The sequence below is a fragment of the Cupressus sempervirens genome, chromosome 11 (assembly GCF_028749045.1).
Source record: "Cupressus sempervirens isolate cs-2001-9-10 chromosome 11, ASM2874904v1, whole genome shotgun sequence".
NCBI lineage: Eukaryota > Viridiplantae > Streptophyta > Pinopsida > Cupressales > Cupressaceae > Cupressus > Cupressus sempervirens.
In genome coordinates this window covers 392,681,829-392,705,256 of record NC_143128.1, presented here as the reverse complement: position 1 = coordinate 392,705,256, position 23,428 = coordinate 392,681,829, and the positions used below count along the sequence as shown (strand labels likewise).

The window sequence follows — 23,428 nt, the reverse complement described above, 5'->3', positions numbered from 1 at the left end:
TCCCAACTCCCACTGTAGTTTTTCGTTTAATAGGGTAATGATGGTGTTATAAGTTCTTGGATTACTTTTGTGTTGTGTTGCAATTGACTTTCAATTTTCTTCATATGGTATTAGTGCAATTGTTTAAGGTTAAGAAAAGAGCAAGTGTACTAATTCGCCCACCCCCACCTAGTACTCTTCAATTCTAACAACTATAACAACTCAAAGCTTAAAGGATAGTGACATGGGGGCCTAGGAAAACTACAAGGATGAGACCAACCTTGTGAGGATGGTGAGTATGAGTTCCTTCTCTAACAAGCACCCTACCTTTGTCTCCCAGCGTAAGATGATGATTGAAGAGGTTACCAAATCTATTATCCTCACACCCAACAGTAAGTTTGATGTTGGTTTGACTGTTGATGCTGATGATGAGTGGCAAACCAATAGGAAGAAGACTAGAAGCAAGAAGGCTGATGTGAAAACAAATAATAAATTAGGAAGACCATTGGAGAGTATAAGGAGGCAAAAGGTTATAACAAGGGAGATTGGCTATGGAAAGTAGTTAAACTTAGACCTAAATCAGAAGACTAAAAAATGAAGCTCCTTTCATGGAACATTAGGGGACTAAATAGTCCCCAAAGCAATTTGCTATTAAATAGTAAATTTTTTAATCATAAACTTGATATTTTATTGTTGTAGGAGGTTAAGATGTCATATCAAACTTTCTCCATGATTGTTGGCAGGATCTAGCTGGGGGCTTTTTTCTATTACTTTGCATTTGTTGGGGCATATGGAGGAGTTGCTACCTTGTGGAAGCCAACTAAGGTGAATGGGGAAACTCGTGTCTTCTCTCAAAATTACAAGGATGTTACTTTTAAGTTGAGTAAATTTTGTTGGCCTCTCTTTAATATTCTATACTCCGAAGAATTGGTTATAGGTAGGAAGTTGATCTGAATTCATTTGTAAAACAAGACTTTTTGATCATGAGCTCCAAGGTAAACCTTTTGCCTGGTCCAAGAATAGAAAAGGCGATCATCTCATCCAGGTGAGGTTGGACATATTTCTTATGTCCTCTTCTAGAACTTCTTCTATCCATAACCCTCTCCTCTTGCATTGGGTCGATAAGCCTAATTTTGGACCACTTTCCTTTGGGTTGATAAGCCTCTTTTTGGACGACTCATTCAGATTTAGAGGGAAGTCCACCCCTATTCGTGGTCTAACTATGTTTAGAGTCTCTAAAAAGTTGGAGCTTATCAGGAAGGAGGTGAAAGGATGGAGCAAATCCAATTATGGGGATATTTTCAGAAAGAAAGAGATTTTCTTGATATTGGACTATATACAGATTCAAATGGGTATCGAGGATCCCTCTCATTCTTTACATTTGGAAGTAGAGATACACAGGGCTAATTAGAAGGAGATACTTGCTAAAGAGGAAATCTATTGGAAACAAAGATTGAGAGTTCAATGGCCGAAAGAGGGAGACCGTAATTCTACCTTCTTCTGTAGGACTACTAACATAAGAAAATAAATACTCTCAATTGTCTTCTGGATGATCTTAGATAGGAAGCCTTAGACAATGCTCAACTAGGTCAGATTGCTTCTTCTTGCTTTGTGGAGATGTATTGAAACAATGATGACATGCATTGCTCTGAGCTTCAAGACAGACTTGTGTGCCACCTTTTTGGCTGTCAATAATGATCTCCTATCTCACGTCTCTGAAGATGAGGTTACCTACGAATCTCCTATGCGAGATGGTTTTTCTCTAGCTATTTTCCAAGGACTTTGGGATATTGTCAACCTTATGTTAGTAGAGTTGTGAGGGACTTTATTAGGATAACAAATCTTTTGTCATGCCCAAAATACAGGGCACAAACACACATAGCAATTTTTTTTAAAGGATAATCACACTAAGATAATAAGTTTGTTTTGCAAGTGAAAGCATAGGTACACTGTACGATGGAACAGGTTCTCCTATTGATAACTTGACAATCCATTTATGTTTAAAAACAATGAGTATGAATAGCTCGATAAGTTTGCATATGAGTGACATAACATTAATTAATCCAAATATTTATAATAATATAATTCAATTATTTTTATAACAATATAAATAATTATAATCCTAATTACTCGAGACATTAGAGATAAAAGAACCCCTTAAGAAGAATACCATCTAGCACCCAATAGTTCAACTTGATTATTAACTGACATGAAAGTACCCTTATTACTCTAGTGGAGACTACACAATAATATAATAATGCAACTCAACTACACTATAACACTATCTTATTAATAAATTCTCTAATATTCACTTAAACCAACAAGTTAGACTAATAACGAACTACATTATCTCAACATAACCTAACATATCATTATTCTAACTAGCATCTACTAAAAATAACTAATATACAAAAGCATAATAATTAAAATTCTTAAAACTAACACTAACTAGAAATAAAATATGGAATGACAAGCTAACCATGACATTAATATGCAACTTCAATTTTGAAAGCAATAAATTATTTATTCTTTAAATATACCAGAATTTTAAACATATTAGTTTCTATTAATTAACTTTACTAATATTTAAACACAACTCATAGCAAATTTTACCTTACTAAAATCTAAAATTTATCAAATCTTATCTACTATTTTACCGATCTAATCATACAACAAATAAATTTTTTACTATTACTAAGAGCTAAATTGTCAACTAACTACGTTGACTAGCATTTTAAACAAATTCTAATCTTTTTTTTTTTAACTCAATAATAAAACAAAATATGCTAATTCAAAATTACTAAGAGTTTAAAGCTACTACCCGTTCTAAACTAACACATTAGCTACGAATTATATTTTAGATATACTAACTTCTAAACTAATAAATCTAACTAAAATCTAAAACCTTACTAAAACTAAATCTAAATACACAAATTATTAAATTAAAACATTAATTACTTAACACAAGTACATCAACCTAACAACTAAACATCACCTTCTACGCTAATGTTAATACCGTCTACTAACTTAAACAAAATTAAAATAATAATAAATGAAAACTTTATTTAACTAATTTCTAAAATATTCAATAAATAAAAACACACTAAAATAATACTAATTTAATTAAAACTAAATTCTAAATAACAATCTACTATATGCAATTAAACAAAAATACTTAATATGAAATGCTAACTAAAACAAACTAGGTAATAATAACAATCGTTTTTATTTATTTATTTCTTACATCCCACTAACATTCTAATTGTCTACTATACCACAATGATACTATCCTAAACTAAGATAAGAAGAAACAATCTTCACTAACCCAAACCCCTTGACACTCACCTATACTAACATAACAAATAACATTTAAAACTCCCTAACATCCACCCAAAAATCCTAGACATCTCCAAGAAGGTCTACACGCCTACCCAAGGTGTAGTACATGGAAAGAGGGCTGTCCTAGCCAATAAAATCAATGCATATGCATTTAAGACATTAACACCCTCATTTCAACTAACTCTTACCCAAGTGCTCGTCCACCAAGGTGAAGGAGGGGTCGGTTACCAATGAGGGAGGTGGAGCCGATTTTAAAGAAAGGACAGCAAAACACATAAAGCAAAGACCTATACCCTCTTGCAAGGTTTAAGGCCCAAACCAAGCGCTCAAAAATGTAGATGGTGGATAAACAAAAAACAACAAGTTTTCAAACAACTGTATTTTTCATTGGCTTAAATGCCCACTCGAACCACTTTTTTGACAAGACATGTGGTCTGCGAAAATTAAGAGTATACAAAGGTTAAACAACATTTCTCATTGACTTTTGTTGACAAGTTCAGATTTGTCCCTCTGTCCCACTGCCCAAAACTGACGCCTAGGACATAATGAATAAGATGTAGTTATGATATAAAGTTTTTTGGTGGAGGTAGTATCCCTTTTAAAATATTAATAATATTTATTTATTTATTTTCTTTTTAATGCATTGTCTTAACCAACATTTATTTTCTTGTTAGTTTATTTGTTTATATGAATGTAAGGATATAATTTTAATTTAATTTCCTGTTTTTTTTCAAGAGAATCCTTTTAGGCATATTCTCTGTTGCAAGTGGGGGGAAATTAAAATTGTTTCCCCATACAATTTCCAGAGAGCTAAATACTCCTGGAAGGATACTTTTTTTTTTTCATGCTATATTTTTTTAGTGTCCCCTTTTTTTCTGAACTTGCATAATTTTTTTTCTCAAGAGGTATATTTTTGTGTTCAAAGATCCTTGTAACAAGGAAATTCATATATACTTCCTTTTCACATTGAATCCACCACTAATTTAGTCGAACAAAAAGGGTGGAGTAATTTTGTTTAACAAGGTAAGATTTATTTTATTCCAATTAAGCACGTATTGAATTGAACATTTCATCATAACATTGTTTTCTTCCTTAACATGATTGAACTTGAAGATGCATAATTGATAATCATCTTTCTATCTACTCTTCAATACACAAATGCATAAATTGAAAACCACATAAAATCCAATGCAAGAACGTTACTTGAATCTCTTTTTTTTTTTCTTCCTTCTATTATTCAACCTGGTTCAAGGCTTTGTCGGGAAAGAACCAGTAAGAAAACCCGACGTCTTTGCCAAATACATCAAAATTTAAAATACAATTTTACATAATGTTACAATTCAATTGAATTCTCTTCAAGGGCTTTCACAAGAGATCTTTTCCAATGTCTTCAATGCATCAAGGGAACCATGGAGAGACAAGAACTAACATGGAGGTAAAACCACATAATATGATGAACAATTCAAGCATACATTCCCAACCCGGTTTTGCACAATCGGTTCAACATTGAACCAAAATAGGGGGGAGGTGGATTTTCTCAATAGGAGATGTCGATCACCATACCATAACATAGTTCTTTCAGGGCCAACATTCAAGAACTTCCATTCTTCTACAAATGCCTTTTCGGGGCCAATATAACAAGGGTATTCCTTCCTTCCCTTCTTCAAGAACTCAAATTTTTATACAAGGTATGGGATGACAAGTAGGGGCCCATACACCCTACCTTCTTTCCCTCTTCTCACCAAGAGAGGAGACTCTACACTATTGAGGTCCAACTAAGGCTGTTCCCCCAAACATGGCCACTTCTTCCCGATCCAAGGGTGAGTGATGCCAAAACAATCCCCATGAAATCCCCTCAAAAACAAAACATCAAGGCAAGCATAAGAATAACATCAAAAGAAAAACAAGTTAAGATCCCTCCAAATCAACCCCAACACACAAGCAAGCAATACAAAAACAACACAATGCCTTATACATGATTCAAGCAAGATTCAAGCATGAACAACATGAAGAAACAATTCAAAAAGAGTGAAGAACTCCTACCTTCACAAAAAGTTCTGGCAAAAATGGTGGTTTGAGAAGAGTTTTTTTTTTTTTCCTTCAATCCTCAAACTTTCTCCAAAACTAGAGATTGGGCAACAACCAAAACCTCTCCAAGATGCCTCTAAATATCATCCTAACTCAACTAGACATTAGGTAAACCTCAAGGTGGAGTCAAGGTTACCAACTCAAGAAGGAAGCAATCAATTTTCGCACTAAAGCAAAAATGGACTTTTTGAGTGACCATAAAAGTCAACCAAAGGGGCTAAGGGGATCGAAAATGTCTCCAACCCATACCCATACCCTTTAGGTACTTAGATTTAATGATTTTAGGCTTTGAGGATTAAATAGAGGCCTATCAAACGCTAGGAATAATTTAGGACCTACTAACAACCTTCAAAAGACAGATTATACACTAATCTTGATTAGGAGGTAATTAATCTTGATTACTTACTGATTAGCAAAAGGTTCACTAACCTAGTCCAACTTAGATCTTTAGGTTACATGGTCAACCCTAACTACCATGTTGAAATGCATATAAAATTTACGAGTGTCAAGCGACACTATAATATCACTGTTACGAAACAACAACATTTACTGATCACAGAATGATACATTCACCAACACCACGACACAAATAAAATACAAACAACGGAATTTGCATCTTTCATCAGATTTAACCTTGGTTTCCACAATTGATACATAGGGTTTAGTTTTGTTTCTCCATTAAATTTTTCTGCTACAATATCCTGCACACTTATTGCACACATCAGTAGCTCAAGAAAATCACATGCATATATATTAAAAAACCTATCTGGATAGTTACATAACTAAAAACTTAAATCTTTCATAAAATCAACTATTTGATTCATTTCTACCCACATTTAATCATCTGGATCACATAATCAGTATAACATAGCTTATTCGTTAATCCATATTAAAGTACCAGAGTAATCATCGTTAGGAATGCATACATCTAATCCTCATAACAACACTGGTCAATTAAAGAATACTGAACTATCTAGAGCGTAAAACTTAATCATCAGGATATTGAAATCAACAACTTTATCATTAGCTGAAAATGCCTCATAGCATCATTAGTGAAATTTCAATGTTTAAACAGTTGAGTTAATGTAAAAGTTCTCGGATCATTGAGTGTTTAAACCTGGGTGTATCAACTTCTCTTAATTTTTTATTAGGACCTTCACAACATAAAACATTACTTCAGGTCCATTCAAATCTCCTGGAACAGATTTAACAAGAAAAATTTATACTTAATAATTACATACGAGGAGGGTCCTTACATCTTCTGAAAAATTTAAATGACACTTACACCTTGTGCTTGTTCCTAAATCTTAGGATCCTAGAATTATGCCTGATTTTAGGATGATTAGCTTATGCAACACTATGTATAAGATCTTTATGAAGGTGTTGGTAAATAGAGTAGAGCCTCTATTGGAAAAGTTTATATGCCCAAGTCATAAGGGGTTTGTCTCAGGAAGAGAAACACTAGATCCTGCAATCACAAGTTATGAGATAATCCATTCTATGGACAAATGCAAGGAACCAGGTATGGCTTTTAAATTGGACATTTCCAAAGCATATGATAAAGTGAGCTGATGCTTTCTGTATAAATTGGTAGTGAAGCTTGGATTTAGCCATAAATTTGTTGGGATAACTAAGGAATGTGTGGAGGCTGTCAGATTTTTGTTTTGGTTAATATGTTCCATTGGGGATTGTTCAAGGTTGGTAAAGATATTAGGCAAGCTGACCCCTGTCCCCCTACCTATATTCATTATGGATACAAAGGTTCTTGGCTGCAATATCATGAAACTTGCTACCAACGGTAGGATTCAGGCAGTAAAAAGACTTTTAGTTTCCACCCTTCATGTTACAATAGTTTGTTGATGGTATTTTTTTCTTTGATAAATGTTTAGTTTTGAGGCAAGGGAATGGAAAAATCTTCTTGGAAATTATTCCGAAGCTTTAGGCCAATGTAAGAATTATAGCAAAAGTAGAGTTGTTTTCTTCAATGCCAAAACTCATCTCCAAACTAAAACTCTTGACATCCTTGGCTATCAATCTGTCAGCCTCGCTAGCACTTACCTAAAACTCTCCCTCAAGGTTAAGGAAATTTATTTTAACTTTTGGAATACTATTTAAGAAAGGATCCAAAGAAAGCTGGCAAGTTTTAAAGGAAAAATGTAAGTAGCGCTGACAAACTCCAACCCCTCTTTGCCTCCCTTCAAGGGATCCCCATGTACTTTCTTTCTCCTTTCAAGATCTTTGGTTCTATAGCTGATAAACTAGAGAAAATCCAACATACCATTTTATGGACAGGTGTTGAAGAGAAAAAACAAATGGCATTGGTGAATTGAAATATGTGTCTTCCTGAATTGTACGGGGGGCGTGGAATTCACAAAATTACTAGTCAAAGTAAAGCATTGTTGATGAAAATTGCTTGGAACTTGGTGGTTGGTACTCCAAATTGGTTTAAGTTTATGGAAAAAAAATTTCTCGACAAAGACCATTTTAATAGAGCCTATATGACTTAGAACTTGCCCCATGGATCTAAAATACGAAACAACATCCTCAAATACACGACCCTCCTAAAAACTGGTTTGCAATGGCAGCTAGGGATTGGTAGAAATATTAGATTTTGGAAAAGATAATTGATTGACGATAAACCCCTTGAGGATGGGCAGTTTGCCTCTTGAAGAATAGACTTAAGCAAAGACTTGGGGAGTAATTTATGGATTGCTTGGACCTTGCAGGGAAATGGAAGAACCTTGTTGTCTAATGTGTCTTCTAGAATTTAAGACCGTTAGTCTATCTTGGAAAGTATGAGGATACCAATGGTTGCCAGAACTAACAAAGTTATTTGGACTCTGACCCGATTGAAGTCGTTCATTGTTCAACCTTCTTACAATTTGCTAATAAAGGATCATGGTGATCTTACTTATTGGAGGAATGTTTGGAACTCGTAGCTAGTCCTAGAATTCAATTTCTTTTGGTGGGCGATGATGCATCGGAAAATCTTGACGCAATCTCATGAAGAGGGGGTTCTACCTCACTAATAGATGCATATTCTGCAAAAGGGTTAAGGAAAATATTAACCATCTATTCATTCACTGCTAGTTTGCTTCCTTTATGTAGCAAAAGGTTTTCCACACTCATTAGACAACTGTGGAGACAAATCCCCCCTCATATCTATTGGAGCATCTCGAAGGAGCGAAATAACAAGATTTTTAGGGATAAAGCTTTGTCTCTAGATAATGGTTTCCTATCTTGCTACAAATTATTACTCGAGAATATCTCAGTCACCAATTAGAAAATCCCTCGTTCCCCTCTTGCTATGGATAGGTCAATTGCTCAATCTTGGAATCTCCCTCAGGACCTGCTTTAATAAATATGATAATTTTAAAATTTAAGACCGTCAGTCTATCTTGGAAAGTATGAGGATACCAATGGTTGCTAGAACTAACAAAGTTATTTGGATTTGATTAAATCGAGGTCGTTCATTGTTCAATCTTATTACAATCTACTAACAAAGGATTAGTCTATCTTCTAGAATTTAAGACCGTCAGTCTATCTTGGAAAGTATGAGGATACTAATGGTTGCTAGAACTAACGAAGTTATTTGGACTTTGACCCAATCGAGGTCGTTCATTGTTCAATCTTCTTACAATTTGCGAATAAAGGATCATGGTGATCCTAATTGTTGGAGGAATATTTGGAACTCGCAGCTAGTCCCAGAATTCAATTTCTTTTGGTGGACGGTGATGCATTGGAAAATATTGATACAATCTCGTGAAGAGGGAGTTCTACCTCACCAATAGATGCGTATTGTGCAAAAGGGTTAACGAAAATATCAACCATCTATTCATTCGCTGCTAGTTAGCTTCCCTTAACTAGCAAAAGTTTTTCCACAATTTCAGACTTCATTGGGTCTTTGGGTGGGATGTCCAAGAGTTCATTTTCTGTTTGGTCTCCCTCCCTCAAATCACACTCTCATTAGACAATTGCGGAGACAAATCCCCCCTCATCGCCCCTCATATCTATTGGAGCATCTCGAAGGAGCAAAATAATAGGATTGTTAGGGATAAAGTTATGTCTCTAGATAATGGTTTCCTCTTTTGCTACAAATTATTACTCGAGAACATCTTGGTCACTAATTAGAAAATCCTTAGTTCCCTTCTTGCTATGGATAGGTCAATCGCTCAATCCTGGAATCTCCCTCAGGGCTTGCTTTAATAAATATGACAATTTTAAAAAGATGGCCAGACGATATACAACTTGGAAAACCTCATGCCTTCATTGGCAAAAATTAAACTTTGACGATGTTGCCAATTCCAGGATGGAGGTTGGTGGAGTCATAAGAGACCATAGAGGTAACTTGATTGCCACTTTCTCTGGTCAATTAAAGAATCACACTGTAGACTAGGCAAAGGGAATGACTCTTCTACGGGGCCTTAAAATTGCTATTTCTATTGGCACCAACCACCTTGAGATTGAGGGAGGCTCTAAACTCATCATTGATGGTGCCCGTGAGGCTTCCTTGTTTGGATGGAAGGTTGTGGCATTATTAAGGATGTTAGAGCTCTGTTGTCAAATTTAGATGGTTTCACCTTGAATGACACCTACAGAGAAGGGAATCCTATTGCTGATTCTCTTGCAGCTTTGGGTCTATTGCGAACTGGGTTACAATGCTGGAGATATGTGAGTTTGCTGCTAGAGAATATAAAGTGCCTTTTAAGACAAGAGGAGTATATTGTTGCATGCAATAATGAAAGTTAGTTTTTCTATCTTTACATGTCTTCATTTTGCAATTTAAAGGCCATATGGTGTAATATTGTTGCATGCAATAATGAAAGTTAGTTTTTCTATATTTACATCTCTTCATTTTGCACTTTAAAGGCCATATGGTGTAATTTGTGTTAGTGTAAATAAGTATTTACTTATTACACTTTACTTAAGTTTACTTAGGTCAATGCATTGTTTTATTATTTATTAGTTTACAACATTGGAGTTTGCATAATTAACTGAGTTGTCATGTGGACAACACAGTTATTCACACTCCTAATTAAGCACATGGTGTCTACAACATAATTTTACGTGCTACACCTTTGTAGGCTTATCCTTTCATCATCGCACTTACTCTGTGCTTAATGGAGGATAATCCACTCCTGGTGGACATGTGCTTGGTTGTAAGACGTATTAGTGTGTTGACTCCTAGACATTCTAGAAGCATTTCAGAGGCTTTTATATTCAGGCAGTCCTAGTGTGTATTTACATGACATTACATCAATAGAATATCATATTGTTATTCTGATCATACTCTTTTGGTCTATTTTGTGCTTGTGGTTGAGTTCCTTGATCTTGGGTGATTTTTCCCTAAGACAAATTCTTACATGGTATTAGAGTTGAGGGGAATTTTTTCCAGATAGCCATTGGAGACCATTTTCTTGCTTCACCTCTTGGAGGACCTCAACTCAGATCCGGAGTATCGCAGTTATTGGGAGTGTCTAGAGCCAAAGCAAACCTTGCCATTGCGTCTGAAACACCGATTGAGTGAAATTTGACTATAAATTCGCCTACCCTAGGCCATAGTCGAATTTTAGGCAAAAAAATTTTGCAAACCGACACCCGAAGGCTCGATTTGCAAATTCAGTATAATCATTTTTAGATTTGTTTAAATTATTTTTGAGATCTAAATTATTTTCTTTGCAATTTCCGTCAGAATTTTTTTGCATTTTTTGGAGCAACTTTTCGAATTTTTTTCGGCCATTTGGCCTACAAAGAATTTTTTTGGTAGGTATTGGGTGCTGAAACCCTGGCCCCCCAGGGAATATTCATTGTAAATCTGGAATATTCCTCATAATACCGGCCGAACATACAAATCCCGGCGGTCTCTTCACAAATCCGGCTTCAAATATCACGGTTGGCTCGCATAACATTTCGGCCAAGCACGACAAGCAACATTCATACCGGCTGCTTCCACTTTGTTTAAAGTTCCGGAGTTTTGTGTTTTATACAACTCTACACTCCCAATCCGCATACATGTAGGATTAAACTCTTGTCGGCATTTAGGTCCCAGCTCTTGACAAATTGTTTTCGGCGCCGTATTTTACAAAGTCGACCACTAGCACTGTCACATACACTCTTGACGACTTACACACTTTCTGGCTGTCGTCTTAAGCCTTTCCAATGCTGAGGTAAATTCTTCGCCAATTAACGTTTCCTGCCGCTAGCATTTCAAAATTTGCTGCCCGTCGAAGTTCACCGGCAACGCTCTTTCAAAATCTGACGCCTGTCAAAGACTTTACAGCAAATGTTGACCACCCCTCCACGTCGTGCCAATCACAATACACTCACATCTAGCGTGGAGACATGTGGACCCTTGCGAAAGTCACCCAGCCCTGTCAGCATCCACGTCACAGCGACCGAACTTGCCGTACTTGACAACTAGTGTGACACGTTGGATCCATACTGTGCACAATTAGCTTGCCGTACCTGACACGCGGACCAACTCCGTCATCATTTTTCGTAGGTTTGTACATAGTGACGTCAGCAGTCCGTATAGGACATGTCGTTGCCACTTCATCGGGAGGGCCGATTTTTGTTGATGTAAGCATTTTACTATGTTAAATTTGACGGCCGTTTGACTGTCATTTGTAGACCAGAATACACTGTTGAGAAGGTCGTTTGACTGTCAAATTTAACCTCGTAGTTTGCTACTCAGAGCCCTCTCCAGATTTAGTTTTGATTTGACAGTTTGACTTTGGGAGGCCATATCTCAGTCATTTGGACTCCAAATCAAGTGCAATTTGTTTGATTTTTGGTAGAATTTCCTGAACTTTTTAGCGGTGCTGTTCTTTTTTGGTTTTGGTGCACAAATTTGTTAGAAATTGCGTTTTTTGGCGATTGTACCTGTCCAATCTTACATTTTGCAACTTCAAATGCTCTGTACGAGTTCATCTAGACACATTCTTAGGTTTTGTTTTTTCTGAAAGTGTATAATTTCTCGTCTACTTTCCATATTTGCAATTAGATTATAGGGTTGTGTGGACGAAAATATCACTTTCAAAATTAGGTCCTTTTTTGCATTGTATTGCTTTGATTACTTTTCAAAATTGATGTACATCTGAGCTATAGTGCTTAGTGTCAAATTTGAACCTCAAAAGGCAGTTGTTAACAACAAAATTAGAAGTCCACTTTGTATATTTTGACAAGTGGCCTATTGTAAAAGCACTACATATAAAGTGCCAAAAGCAACATTTTTTTGGAGGGGGGTTCTTTGATTGAGTGAATAGGGGGGGTGTCTCTTGTGTTTTTGTGTCTCTCTTTCTCGCTTGTGCTCTTTTAATTTTTTGCATCATGGGTTCACCTAAAATTCCACTTCTAACTTCACACAATTATACTACACAGAAAGATATTGTATGGAGTAGATTAATGGAAAAAGGTTTAAATCTATATGTTGATGGTATAATTACCAAACCCACTGACGCTACAGCACTAGCTGATTGGAAAATTAAAGACAATCAAGCTTTAGGAATTATTTAGAGTTGTGTTCATAGAGATCTCTTCTTCCACTTTTCTATCTTTAAGGAAGCCAAGGGTGCTTGGGACAAACTTGAAGTGTTGTATGGCAAGGTGGATGAGGAAAAAGGATTCCAAATTGAGGATGATCTACTTCTATTGGATCCTAAGAATTTTGACACAATTCAAGACTATATCAACAAAGCCAATGAATTGAGAGCACTACTTAAAGATTTTGGTAATCCCATGAAGGATGATCGGTTTATTCATCACATCTTGAAGAGACTACCTTCAGAGTATGCATCTTTTGTTTCGAGTTACAACACTCACAGGTTGACCATGGGAAGTGCCTTCACTAAGCCTACATTTGATGTATTTGCAAAAATGTTGATGTTAGAACAATCAAAGCTGATAGATATGGGAATTCTCAAGTCATCAAAGACCAAAGCAGTGGTGCCTAGCAATGAAAACCAATCAAATCAAAACAGAAAAAGTTCTAGCAACAACAAGAAAAAGCAGTGGAAGCAAAAATCACAATTAGAGACACAATAATCTTCCTCTTTACAGCAAGGCAATTCTTCTTCCAACAAGAAGGGAAACAATGATAAGAAGGATAAACTATTTTGTGCATATTGCAAGAAATCGAATCATGATGAGCATCATTTCAAGACTAAGAGAATCAATGAGTTGGAAAACTTACTTAGGAAGAACAAAATCAATGTGCCAAATGCCTCCAAGGATTCAACTCCACTCGCTTAAAAGGGAAAAGGGAAAGCACTTATGGCTGGTTTGTTCAAGTTCTTCAACGAAATGGATTCTTGACTCAGGTGCCTCATATCATATGGGTTCTTCAAAAAGGGACTTTTCTTCATTGAAGCAGTCTAAGGTACCTCACATCTTTGCAGGAGATGATACAAAAATGGAAGTTGAAGGGAAATGACAAGTTGAGATGGAAAATGGAGAGTTCAAAGAAGTTCTCTATGTTCTCAACCTTATCTTTTTTCAATCTACCAAATGACTCACTATGGAGATTGCAATAAAGTTGAGTTCCTTCCTGATTCAGTAATGATGCGCAATCTTAAAGATGATTCATTGGTTGCAGTGGGTAAAGTCAATCATGACAAAAGGCTTTATTCCTTCTCCCACTTTGTGCCTAAGTTTCCTTTACATGCCTTGTTGACTCAATCTCAATCACAAAGAAAATTATGGCATGAGTGGTATGGTCATCTTGCCTTCCACTATCTTCATCAACTTTGCTCAAACAATATGGTCAAAGGTCTACCCACAATCAACTTTTCTAAGGGTGAATGTTCAACTTGTTCAGTGGATATGCATCTAAAGGAGAAGTTTGATAAAGGGAAGTCTTCAAGAGCGTCAGTTGTTCTTGAGTTGGTTCACATAGTTCTAGCAAGACCTTTTGCAGTAACATCAGTTAGCAAGGGTTGCTACATCCTCACTTTCATTGATGACTTTTCACGCTACACATGGGTCTACTTTCTTGATCACAAGAATGAAGTGTTTGATAAGTTTCTAGCCTTCAAGAGTCATGTTGAAAAGCAATCAAGGAAAGCCATCAAGGTTCTTCGCATGGACAATGAAAGTAGATATGTGAACTCAAGACTTAGAGACTTTTGTGAACTTGAGGGTATTGATCTTCAGAATCCAGTAGCATTTAGTCCACAAAAGACAAATGTTGCAGCAATTAGGATTAGAACTCTTGAGTCTATGGCAAGTTGCATGATTCAAGCTAAGTCTCTTGATCCATCACTTGAAGTCGAAGCTACAAGCAGTGCCAATCACATTCTAAATAGGTCTTCTCATAATGCCTTAGATGGAAAGACTCCTTTTGAGGCATGGTGCGGAAGAAAACCAATTGTGAAACACTTCAGAGTCTTTGGTTGTCCAGCATGGGCACACATATCTTCCAGGGAATGCAAGGTACCACCACCAAGGCCTTGTACTGTCATTGGATATGAAGATAGTGTTAAGGCATATAGACTTATGGATCCTAAGACTCATGAGATCTTCATAGAGAGGAATGTTCACTTTGAGGAAAGTTCACCTAGCTTATCCTCTAATCCTCTCCGCACTTCATACACAGTGGAAACTGATAGTGACAGCAGTAATAGTGATCAACAGATTCAGATATGTGGGATCCTATTGACAGATGCAGACAAAGGTCACAGTATCAACACATTCCACATGCATACATTGCTATAGTGATAGGTCCATGTAATCCAGCATAGTCCAGTCCACCTTGTCTTTCAGTTCCAGCATCAGGGGATGACTTATTGGTAGACATTTTAGGTTTGTTTGTGGAGTCACACATAGCAGATTTGAGAGACATTATTGATGATATACATCTTCTCTTTGATGAAGAAGATCCTTCTTCAGTTGTTGCGAGGGCCCACTCTAACCCTCTTGTTCATTCTCTACATGATCGGTCTTTCCAGGTGTATATGATTATGGATCCTTATGTACAATAGTTGTAGGAGGTCTCTTTATCATTTGAGGAGACAGTTGGTGCTTTGGAATATGTTCTACATTTGTCCTTGCTAGATCCAACATTGTTTTTTTCAGCAGTATTGGAAGGGGCACCAGTCAATATCGACATAGGTACAACTGAGCAGGTTTCAGAGACACCATTCATCTTTGGGAATCTTTCTACACATTGGGGAAGCATCTCATATATACCTATGATATTGTTTCTTCCCAAAGGGAGGAACATTTTTCAGCAGTCATGGATCAACTTCTACATTGGAGGAGCTATTACTGATCAACATTCTACATTTGGGGGGGGGGGGGACTACCTTGTCTCATTCCTTTTTCTTCTTCTCTCTTGTGGGGGGGACCTTTTCATCTTTTGGGGTTTTGTCCTTCTCATACTTATCTATTGTATATACTTGATTTATGTTGTAATGGGGGGGTCTTGATTACTCCATCCATCCATGCATCTTGTTTTTTCATATCTCTTTTTGGGGGAGGGTTTTTCCCATGAGGTTTTCCCTCTTTCTCCACTTTATGAGAGATTTCATTGCATCTTGTACATGGGTACCTAACACTAGTAGCCGGGACCCATCTTGCATTTTCATCCTAGCTTTTGTAAGCTTAAGTGCATTCCCCTAAGTTGCACTTAATGGGGGGTGTTGGTGTAAATAAGTGTTTGCTTATTACACTTTACTTAAGTTTACTTAGGTCAATGCATTATTTTATTATTTATTAGTTTACAACATTGGAGTTTGCATAATTAACTAAGTTGTCATGTGGTCAACACAGTTATTCGCACTCTTAATTAAGCACATGGTGTCTACAACATAATTTTGCGTGCTACACCTTTGTAGGCTTATCCGCTCATCATCTCATTTACTCCTGTGCTTAATGGAGGATAATCCACTCCTAGTGGACATGTGCTTGGTTGTTAGACTTATCAGTGTGCTGACTCCTAGACATTCTAGAAGCATTCTAGAGGCCTTTATATTCAGTCCCTCCTAGTGTGTATGTACATGACATTACATCAATAGAATATCATATTGTTATTTTGATCATACTCTTTTGGTCTATTTTGTGCTTGTGCTTGAGTTCCTTGATCTTGGGTGATTTTGCCCTAAGGCAAATTCTTACAATTTGAACATTACCTCTTGTTTACATTTGAATTTGACAGTCATGATTCATGGACAATTGGATGAGAAATGATGACATGGCCAGTACCTTTCGATGCTGCAGTTCCTTCATACCCCTTGCGATATGAGACGGTTCTTTCATAACTCAAATTGGCATCATAATATGAATGTTGAAACTTGCAATAATAATAGCCTTATATGGCTAACATAAGTCCTTGGATTTGAGGATAGCATAATTGCCATTTCGACCATTTTTGGCTTAGAAATCATGGGCTCTTTGCATGTGACAAACGAGACTCCAAATGGTTTGAAGTGTGTGGGCATTTATTGTAATAATGAAGATATTCACCTCTTATTACGAGAAGTTGAGCCTATCTATCTAGACGTTTGTTTTTTGAGACTTATTGTACTTTGGTTTTTTGACTTGGATATTTCTCTATTGAACGGCATGGGTGGTGACAAGGTTCACGTTGAGCTTGACAATTTGATGATACTTACAGAATGACCCTACTGTGTGGTTGGTTTGTAAGGAGGGAGGGATTGTTCCATTTGTGAGAAATATGATCAACTTCGGTGAGAATTTGTCTTATCAACTTGTTATTTCCTAGAACGAACCTTGAGTTTTTGTGGAGGTATTTCCTTTGAAGTTTATGAGGAGGTTATTGGGAAAGCTATGAGTCTTTCTATAGAAGGAAGAAAATGGAAAAAAACTAGTGGGATGCCATAACGTTGCCATCTTGAACCAGATCTTTTGACCCAATGAACATCCGGTCAAGCGTTGTGGGAGTTTCAACCCGCAAGAAGCTTTAGGATCCCTAGCTTTAGGTGTGTGTTGTTATAATGAAATATTTTTGGAAGGTCGGTTTAGAGTGTTTTACTACTACCATTTGTTATTTTTGAATCACCTTTGTAATTATGATCTTATTTCCATTCCCTTCTTTCTACTCAATTCTTTGGGGATAAATGTTATAGAAATTGCTGAAGCTAAAAGTAGTGTGAAAGATTATGCTATCCTTCGGAAGGTCTTGATATACCTTTGCAGTTCCTTCCCCGCTCTCAGTTGCCCCTACCCTTCCTAAAGTTACCCACCTTTGGGTCTAGTAGGAAGCATTGTCTTAAAAACCCAGGTCGTAAAGTGTTACATAGCCCTTAGGTTACTTCTCCTACTAAGTCTGTAGATGTGTCCAAAAAGAAGAAACCTAGTGACCTTAACCTGGAGAACAAGTTGACCAAAAAGGCTAAATTCAATTATCAGGGGGATTCTGATGTAGAGATCATGGAGCAGACTGGTCCTCCCTGATGCTCAACCAAAATCGCTGTCCAGTCTCGGGAAAGGGAAATAAATGCACAGCTGATCCAAGCTCTTAAGAATTAGAGGATTCTTAAAGTAATGAGGAGGGGAATTTTGACAATACTCGTTCCTCCGCTCATGTCTCTTAGAGTTTGAATAATGTTACCCTTATCCCTAACCCCATTGTGGATGTAAAATTGGCTCCTCCCTCTCCTCAACCTGTGAAAGAAAATATTATTGTTCTCGGTGGCCTGGTTGGGAAGTTAAAAACTGACATCACAGGTATAAATGAGGCTCTGCAGAATTTGAAGACAAAGGTTGCTAGTATTGATAACAGATTGTAGGAGGTCAGCTGCTTGACCCTCAAGATCGTGCACAGCTCAACAATTACTCTTTGCCTTTTGTAAGAGAAGGTGAATGCTGGGAAGTTAGAAGAGGAAGAGGATTAAAAGAATTTTTACTCCTTGATGCTCGACCAAAATCACTGTCCAGTCTTGGGAAAGGGAAATAAATGCACAGCTGATCCAAGCTCTTAGGAATTAGAGGATTCTTAAAGTAATGAGGAGGGGAACTTTGACTCGTTCCTCCGCTCATGTCAGAGTTTGAATAATGTTACCTTTATCCCTAACCCCATTGTCGAGGTAAAATTGGCTCCTCCCTCTCCTCAACCTGTGAAAGAAAATATTATTGTTCTCGGTGGCCTGGTTGGGAAGTTTAAAATTGACATCACACTTATAAATGAGGCTCTGCAGAATTTGAAGACAAAGGTTGCTAGTATTGATAACAGATTGTAGGAGGTCAGCTGCTTGACCCTCAGGATCATGCACAGCTCAACAATTACTCTTTGCCTTTTGTAAGAGAAGGTGAATGCTGGGAAGTTAGAAGAGGAAGAGGATTAAAAGAATTTTTAAGTTCCTAATTGAAGATTGGCCAGGGTGTTGCTGGCTAAGATCCCTAATGAGAAGAGATCCCAATGTCTAGTGGCTCTGTGGCTTTTTGGACTATGATTGGCCTGCTTGGCCTTAATTTAAATCTTTATTTTGCTAGGTTTTATACTGTGAAAATATTGTGGTGGTATAGCCCTGCTTGGTTAGTTGAATACTTTTATTACATATCATAACTCAGATAGTAATCTTGATATTGCTATCTGGTTATATTTTTATAGATGTTGGGTTGTTTTTGATAGAGGTAAATTTAGGTTGTTGTCTATTTGTTATTAATGTGCCGTTAATAGCTATCTGCTTATAACCCTTTTGTTTCGTTGTACTATGGGGCACCTCTCTTGTTTTGCTGCTGCTAATATATAAAACATAATAGTCATCCACTTAAATCTAACACATGTTTCTAACAACACCGATTAGCATTCAATATCAAATATATGTCATTCCACATCCAAGCATTGGCTCAGAACTATAATAACTTCTTGCCGCAACAGGGTTGGAAGGGCACTACAGTAGTTTTAACTATTTAGATGATTAAAGTGTAAGGAACTTGATTAGCAGAATAACTTCATTTGCTAACCTTGAGGAAATGGTGATATAAATTTTTTCACAAATCTTTATAATAGTTACGGACATTTTATAGAAATAACAGAAAATTACATGCATATCACAACACAACAATTTATCTAGGGAAAACCCTTTTGGGAGAAAAGCCTCACACTCAAAAGCCGCCCAATATAATATTTAGAAAACAATGACAGATTATAATATACTTGCAGATAGAAATCAATGACAGATTACAATATACTTGCAGAGAAAGCTAATTTTAGAATTATCACCAACAAGAGATCTGAACGTATCTGAATAGCTGTAAGACTCTTATACACACCCTCCATCTCACACATGTATTATATAGGAGATATGATACAAGAAATCATGAAGTGGTATTACAAAACCATGGGCTAAGAATCACTTATAAAGTGGTGCCTATCTTTTCTCCAATCAACAATGCTCTATGATGTGTCAATATACACATCAACACATGTAACTCTCGTTTACAACTCATTTATGTGCTCAACATAGGAAACACCGATCAATGATGTCCTACGATGTGTCAATAAATACACCAACACATGTAACTCTGTTTTACAACTCATTTATGTGTTTTACACATTTTTACGTTTCCTATTTCAAGAGACCTGAATTCAAGTGGCGACAACTTTCAAATAGTGTGTCGGAGCGATGAACCATTTGAAGCGCTTGAAAGCTCACAACGTGCTCTATTACCTTGTAAACCAGTACGCCATTTAACCTCATTTGGCCTGTTCTGGAGCCTCAAAAGCCTCCAAAATTGAACTCAACAAATTGTTCAGCAATTTCCAAAAATGGCAACTTTAATATCTGCAAAACTAGACACAATCTTGGAAGAAAAAGTGTGCTTGTTTAGCCAAGTGAACCTTTGGGGAGAGACTAGGGAAAATTTGTGCTCAAGCAAACAACTTCATAGAAATAGTGACTGCATGTAAATTCAAGGTTGAGACACATTTTCCTAACATAAAGGAGGATAATAGACATGGACAGTGTTAACAATTGGTTCGTAACATTAGAAAAGCATGCCATTAACTGCTATGTAAAACAATTTCTGGATATGATATGTTACCTATCATAAAAGTGGCATGAGATTTCAAATGTTCTTTTAATTATTTAATCAGTCATTCATTGTATGTTCCATTCTCATTCAGGTAAATTTCTTTCCCATGCTCTTGAATGATAGATGCGTGTATTGATATATTGTTGATGCCATAAATTGTAGGGTACAATGTACAAAAAACTCCAAGAAATTGTGAATTATATGTTTACTTTGTGTTTTTATTTGTTTTTCCTGGTTCTGGACCGTAATCATTTTTTTTTCATTCTGTTTTTTTTTTTACTTGCACGAGCTTACAAGGTAAATTAATCTGGTTCAAAATCAAACTTATGTTTATGAGGTTTGCTCTAGTTTATTCCCCTAGCAATTTTTTTACACAGAATTTGTATTTAAATTTTTGTCATATTATCTAAATATAAAGCGTTGTGTGTCAGGTCCGACAACTGCTGAACAATTATGTAAAGGGCCATGTAATTGCAACTTGCCGGAATCCTAATGGTGCTGAAAGCCTTCTAGATTTAAAAAAGCAGCACACAGAACGACTTACTCTTCTACAGTTAGATGTAACAGATGAGAGCAGCATTGATGTACGTTTTGCTTTCACTCCATTTAACTCTTAGTTCGACTTGAATGACTGAATTGAATTGTTCATGCAGTGTGGTACAAATGTTTAGTGTGTCCAAGTGTGTTTAATCCAAAGAAAAGGAACTATAAATTTGCAACCATGATAGGATACAATAAGTCATTAAGCTAAATGTAAATAATAAGTGCACGCCCTAGATTTGTAGTATCCTAGATACTAGTTAATCAGAAAGTTTCCATAAAATGCAAATTGTGCTATATGAAAGATCTCTTATTACCAAAACATTTGATTATATTTAGGAACAAAGTGTATCTATCTCTTGATCCTAACCTTGTTGAAAATTGAGTTTCTCCGATATAAGCAGAGTGCCTAAAAGATGCCATGAGGTCAACAGCAGACTAAAAGCATCTAGGATGACAATTTGCTTAAATTCACTAACTATTGCAAATTATCTTGTCTTCATCACTTTCTCAGATATGCAATGTCTTTTGTGGTTGTGTTCTAGATGAAAGTGGGCTAGTTTTGGTCCTGCTTCTTATGCTATGTGCAAATTTTATAAAAATAGGTATGGAAACTTTTCTGCAAAATAATGCTGGATAACCACTTTGTGGCCAACCAGGTTCTATGCGGTTTGCTTGTTTCCATTGGTGCAAGTTTAAGCATTTATCCATGTTTCCACAATCAACAGTGGTTGAGAAATATGTAACTGGTAGCATGATACCAAATGATAGAAATATCCTCTTCCAAGTGAGATAACTTGTACAACTTGACCTAACTAATATGTAATTGAGGATGGGAAGATAAGAATGAAGATTGAAATGAAAAGCATTTAATTAAACAACTACTTAGTGGAAGGCCCATAGGTAATGGTCTTTTACCTTGCATGTTGTCAATTTTTTATTTAACTGAGATCAAGCTTTGCGACTCGAAAATGATATGTCACTAAGCAATGGTCACTGCGTGCCTTGAATTTACTTGTTTGTGAGGGAATCACAGTTTTTTAGTGGTTGAAGTGGTTTAAATTAAAAAATGTTTTCTAGTGTCAAATATGTGGTGATGTCCCCATCAATCTAGCTAACATTTATGTTGCATAAATGATTTCAAAAGAATACCAGGAAGGATAAACATTGTTACGAGGATACAGAACTACGTGGACACAGAAGGACAGAAGTAATATCATGCAACAGTCATCTGACAGAATTAGAAGCAGATATCTGTTCTTGTCTGATTTCTTCAGGCAGCTACTCGTTCTGGAAAACAGCAAACTTGATATTAAATACCCCATTGTTCTAAGGTCCCTTTTCTGGTTTGCTTGAAAATTTGGGACAATTAACTAGAATTCTCTCTTATGACTAAAAATTTGCAATGTCAGATTACACTTGCAGAGTTATGTAATTGATAATGAATAGATACTGATAATATTTCAAAGGGCAATATATACATTACAATACTTCAGAGAATGAATGCTCTTATCAAGAACACTGCTATCTCAGAATGCACGATTAAATAGATATGAAGTGAATTGATCTTATATGTATTTACTCTATGTGCAATCTGATGAACTCTGCAATTTCTGATGGTTGAATGAATATGGAAATGATGTAGCTGACATCATCTTTGCTGTTAATCCTTCTTGTTTTTGTCATATCCTTGGGTCACTGTTTCTTAATTATTCAATTAGTTACAATTGAAATATTATGTAGTTCTGATCAGAATTCTGATTGTAGTTTCAAATACTTTCCTTTAGCTTTATACCTTCTTTCACACTATGCCTGATGCCTTGCTTTTATTCCCTGCCTATTTTAATGTCCCCACTAAATAGGACATTCATTCCTGTAAAACCAATGTTAGAGTTTATACAATAATAAAATATATTTTACTATTCTACCCTCTATCCTAACCCAACCTTAAATACATCTCTAGATCGGGTTACCTAACCCTTAGTTATTCAACCGTCTTTTCTAGAGTGCACCCTTTAAGGTTCACATATGCATATGTTGACACCATTAGAATATTCTACCATTATATTTCCTTAAGTATGTTGATGGGAGGGAGCACCCGTACATATCAACATATCTTGGTGCTTGGCCAAATAGGTATGATACCTATTTCTGATACCAACACATATATCTCTCCTTAATAAGTTGGCCAAATAGGTATAATACCTATCTTTGATACCAACACATATATCCATGTCTATTGTGTCAGCCAAACAGGTAACTATACCTATCTTTGATACTGACATCAATAGATTGCCATTTACTTCATCATATTTGCCAAGTGGGAGTTCACCCACCTCTGATACAAATATACAAAGTTATAATCCTTCCTTTATGTGATACTTATTAATTTCCATTAACAAGCTATCACTAAATGTAAATTAATTTATAATCCATTAATTAATATCAATTTATGATTTTTAATAAATTACCGTTCAATTATATATAT

General features: G+C 36.1%; 1 protein-coding gene across 1 annotated transcript in view; it reads left to right on the top strand.

Moving 5' to 3' along the window:
• Positions 1-23,428, top strand: part of LOC149529672 (NAD(P)-binding Rossmann-fold superfamily protein) — a 160,825-nt gene that overhangs the window by 19,227 nt on the left and 118,170 nt on the right. The window contains exon 2 of the mRNA XM_089810478.1: positions 20,832-20,984. Within this exon, the coding sequence (XP_089666604.1) occupies positions 20,832-20,984 (153 nt within the window). The remainder of the gene's footprint in view (positions 1-20,831; positions 20,985-23,428) is intronic.